This window comes from Galendromus occidentalis, unplaced genomic scaffold (assembly GCF_000255335.2).
Source record: "Galendromus occidentalis unplaced genomic scaffold, Mocc_1.1 scf7180000075380, whole genome shotgun sequence".
Lineage (NCBI taxonomy): Eukaryota > Metazoa > Arthropoda > Arachnida > Mesostigmata > Phytoseiidae > Galendromus > Galendromus occidentalis.
The window spans coordinates 1-3241 of record NW_003803370.1 but is presented as its reverse complement, the minus strand read 5'-3'; the positions used below and the strand labels follow the sequence as shown (position 1 = coordinate 3241).

Below are 3241 nucleotides of genomic sequence, written 5' to 3'. Positions count from 1 at the left end.
ATTACCGTGCACAAGTTCATTTTACCTAATCCTTTCATTACCGAGACCGTACGATCGCATGACCCATCGCTTATGGATCTTCTTCACCGGGGGATATCCCGCTTGGTGTCTCTTATTGTGCTTCCATACGACCGTAACCTCCAGTACCTGGACGTCCCGCTTATTACCGTATTATCTTTATAATTTGTTTGAGCATTCTCGCGGTCCATCTACCAGGATACGCGTTGGAATATTCGGCCGCCTTCGATGTCGGGAGCTTGCGGCTCTATCACTAGCGCAAGCGCCGAAAAAGAACTTCCATACCACGTGCCTAGAGTTGAGTTCGTCTTCACAAGCCGAGATGACGTGATATCACGCTCATGTGCACGCTGGGAAGCGTGCGGGGAAGACCCCGGTGATTGAGCGGAATCGATCTGGTTCTGACTGTGAAGTAATCCGCGAGGTGACGACTCAGCGGGGTCTCCCTCGGGGTGAACTCGGAGGGTTTCATCTATGCTCATAAGTTCACGATTCTTATCATCAGGATATACCGACTTTCTCGACTCGGAGGTAGATATAATAATCATCATGAGGGATCATTGGGATGATTTTGGGCATTATGGGTTATGATTATGGGTAAATTCGTCCTTCACAAGGAGTCGAACGCACTCTTTTTTTTTCAAGTCGGATCTCTTCCGATTGCAAGTTGCGGCAGATAGATCTTAAGATATACAGATAACGGCCGCCGGTCGCCGTTCAAAATTCTCTCCGCTCATTTCTACCCGACCTTCCTGTCGCATAAAGTACGCGCACTCGATATCTCCACCACGCCGACCAGTACCCTAAGCCTAAGGCTCGGAATTCCTCTCCGAGCCTGCAACCCCCGTGATTCTCGGTGAGGAACACCCCGTTTTTTTTATGGCGGGGTTCAAAGCCTCAGAAGAATGTCTCCCGCGCCTTTCAGGCAGACTCCGCTCACTCGCTCGGCCACAGGCGAGAGACGGAGCTGCGAGGAGGCTTCTATCGCGAGGCTTCCATGCTTTCGGTTCGGCACACGAGCAGCTCTCTATTGTTGTTCTGAAGGCGCGCGATGACACCAGGCAGTTGTTCAAGACTCGGAATCAAGGAATGAAATTCTTATGACAGCGAGCCGGCTTTCTGTCTCGGGTCCTGGTGATGAAGATGCTGCTGGCCGAGTATGAAGCTATTGCGGCTCGACACAGCCAGTTACCTGTTCGGAAAAGTCTAGACGTGCTGTTGAAGGAGTTCGCGCACGTCCCCGGTCATGTACTACGGTCGATTGTGAGTGGCTGCTTCGTTCGATGGGTTAGAAAGAACCACCATCGGTTTTCTTCGGTGACGGTGAGTATAACCTGCGGAGAATCTCCGGACTCACGACTAAGTGAATCGAACGACTTGAAATCAAAAAATTTGGAGTCCCACAAATCGTCCCTCGACCTAATTGTCATTGTCTTCCAGAGCAGAGCGATGTACTACGGACATTTCAAGGAAAGGAGTAAATCTCCGCGGCCGGGATTCCTTCTCGAAATGGCGGATCAGATGAAGTTTTCTCCCTCGCTCCTCTGTCGTCTGATACTGGAGAACTATCTGACGGAAATAGGTGAGCTTACTCATTTCTGCTGCCTCAGGAAGGGACGAGTCGCTCCCTTCGGACCTTCCGCTCGCGACGAGTACTTGACGGCCGCTTTCTCTTCCAGGAGACCCCCAGGGGAAAAAACGGATTACAAATCTACTCAAAGATTCGTCGCTTATAAGGGACAAAGTTTTGGCGTTCGAAGTTTTCTACTGTACCATCAACGATCCCTTCTATGGACCGTATAATGATGCCAAGAAGAAATATCAGGTGAGTGAAGTTGAGGGAGTCCACATTGCTTCCTTGCTCGGATTTCTCGTCGGACATTCGTCACCATCTATGCTCATCTCCCCATCCAGGTCAGGAGAACGAAATTCGACTGAAGGATTTCTTGAGAGAGAAGAATATTGCCTTCCTGGACGAGAATGACCTTCGCGACCAAGGATTCGATAAAACCGTCGACGTCAAGCTCTCAGTTCCAGCCGTGATCAATGGTGAGTTCCGATGACATTCGTGCCAGCATTCAAGCTTGTTACGGTTCCGAAGACTGAGAGCGGAATCGCTCCACACTCTAAAACGATGCCCACACATCCATCAACAGGTGAAAACATCATAATGTGGATCGAGTCGAAGTCGGCTTTCGGAGACCCGAAAACACATGCGGAGTGCACCAGGGAGCAATATCATTCATACGTGAATCGTTTCGGTCCCGGGCTCGTCATCTACTGGAGTGGCTTCGTTGATGAGCTCCAACATTGTCCAGAAAATCAAATCGGGAATTCAATCGTGTACCTGGCAGATTCTCCCCCTGAAGATATCCGCTCTATGATCGATTTGGTCTGAATGGAAGGCTTCGCATCGTGCATTGACAGGCAAGGACGCATCCTCAAGGCGGCACCCGGAGGCGATTCACTCGGAAAAAACGTAGATTTTTCAATGATCGGAAGAATTAGCATCCCCCTTAAATCGACGCCCGAGGTATGTGTCCCGCCGGCCTTTCCCCCCGAAATAAGCCACCGTTGACGAAACCGACGATAGATGCGCAAATCTATAATGATGATTCGCCGGGAGCCCTCGTGTTCGGGGGATCGGAAAGCTCGGAATCCGAGGCAGCTGAGCTCCCGTATCAGGACCGTTTCCCCATCGCTTTCCGGTCACATTTCTTCCCTACACAGAGGCAGATGGTGCATTCCTTCAAACGCACAGTGATCGAAGAATTTGACGAGATGAGTCGATGAGGTACCGTAGGAGTCGGCGTTCGAGTCGCGCTCTCTCGCCAGAAACGAGGAGGTACTCTTGCCTGCATAAATGTGTCCGACTTGGACCATGAAGCCCATCAAACAGCAGAGGCTTTTCGTCTGATGGAGATACCGTTTGCACGAAAGACCAGGTACGGAACTGCCGAGCCCGGATGTGACGGAAACTACTGTACGCTTCTCCCGCACGTTGAGATGATCGAGATCGGGACCTTTGCGCCCGAGGCTCCGCGTCCGATTCCCTCTGTGACTCCTTGCCCCGAACCCCTCACTAGCGGCTTCGCTTTTACATAGATGTGAACGAGATAAGCGAGTACATGAGCCACAATGCGCATTGCAGCGACTGCAAGTGTTCATAGCGGTATGCTTATCGCATTGAAAGCTGCATCGGCGCTCACTGTTCCGCCGATCT

General features: G+C 51.1%; 1 protein-coding gene across 1 annotated transcript; it reads left to right on the top strand.

Moving 5' to 3' along the window:
* Positions 1 to 1078: 1078 nt before the first annotated feature.
* LOC100899099 (uncharacterized protein C15orf41 homolog) lies at positions 1079 to 2416 on the top strand. Its single transcript, XM_029111519.1, has 5 exons — positions 1079 to 1341; positions 1459 to 1600; positions 1698 to 1847; positions 1933 to 2067; positions 2175 to 2416. The coding sequence occupies exons 1-5, from the start codon at positions 1156 to 1158 to the stop codon at positions 2414 to 2416; spliced, it is 855 nt and encodes a 284-aa protein (XP_028967352.1). The 5' UTR covers positions 1079 to 1155.
* Positions 2417 to 3241: the final 825 nt, after the last annotated feature.

What these genes read in the sequence shown, in the direction of transcription:
- LOC100899099 (XM_029111519.1), top strand. Translation starts at nt 1,156, where the DNA reads ATGAAGATGCTGCTGGCCGAGTATGAAGCTATTGCGGCTCGACACAGC. An exon ending in ATCGGTTTTCTTCGGTGACG is followed by an intron (nt 1,342 to 1,458) that starts GTGAGTATAACC and finishes ATTGTCTTCCAG; the next exon opens with AGCAGAGCGATGTACTACGG. An exon ending in AGTTCCAGCCGTGATCAATG is followed by an intron (nt 2,068 to 2,174) that starts GTGAGTTCCGAT and finishes ATCCATCAACAG; the next exon opens with GTGAAAACATCATAATGTGG.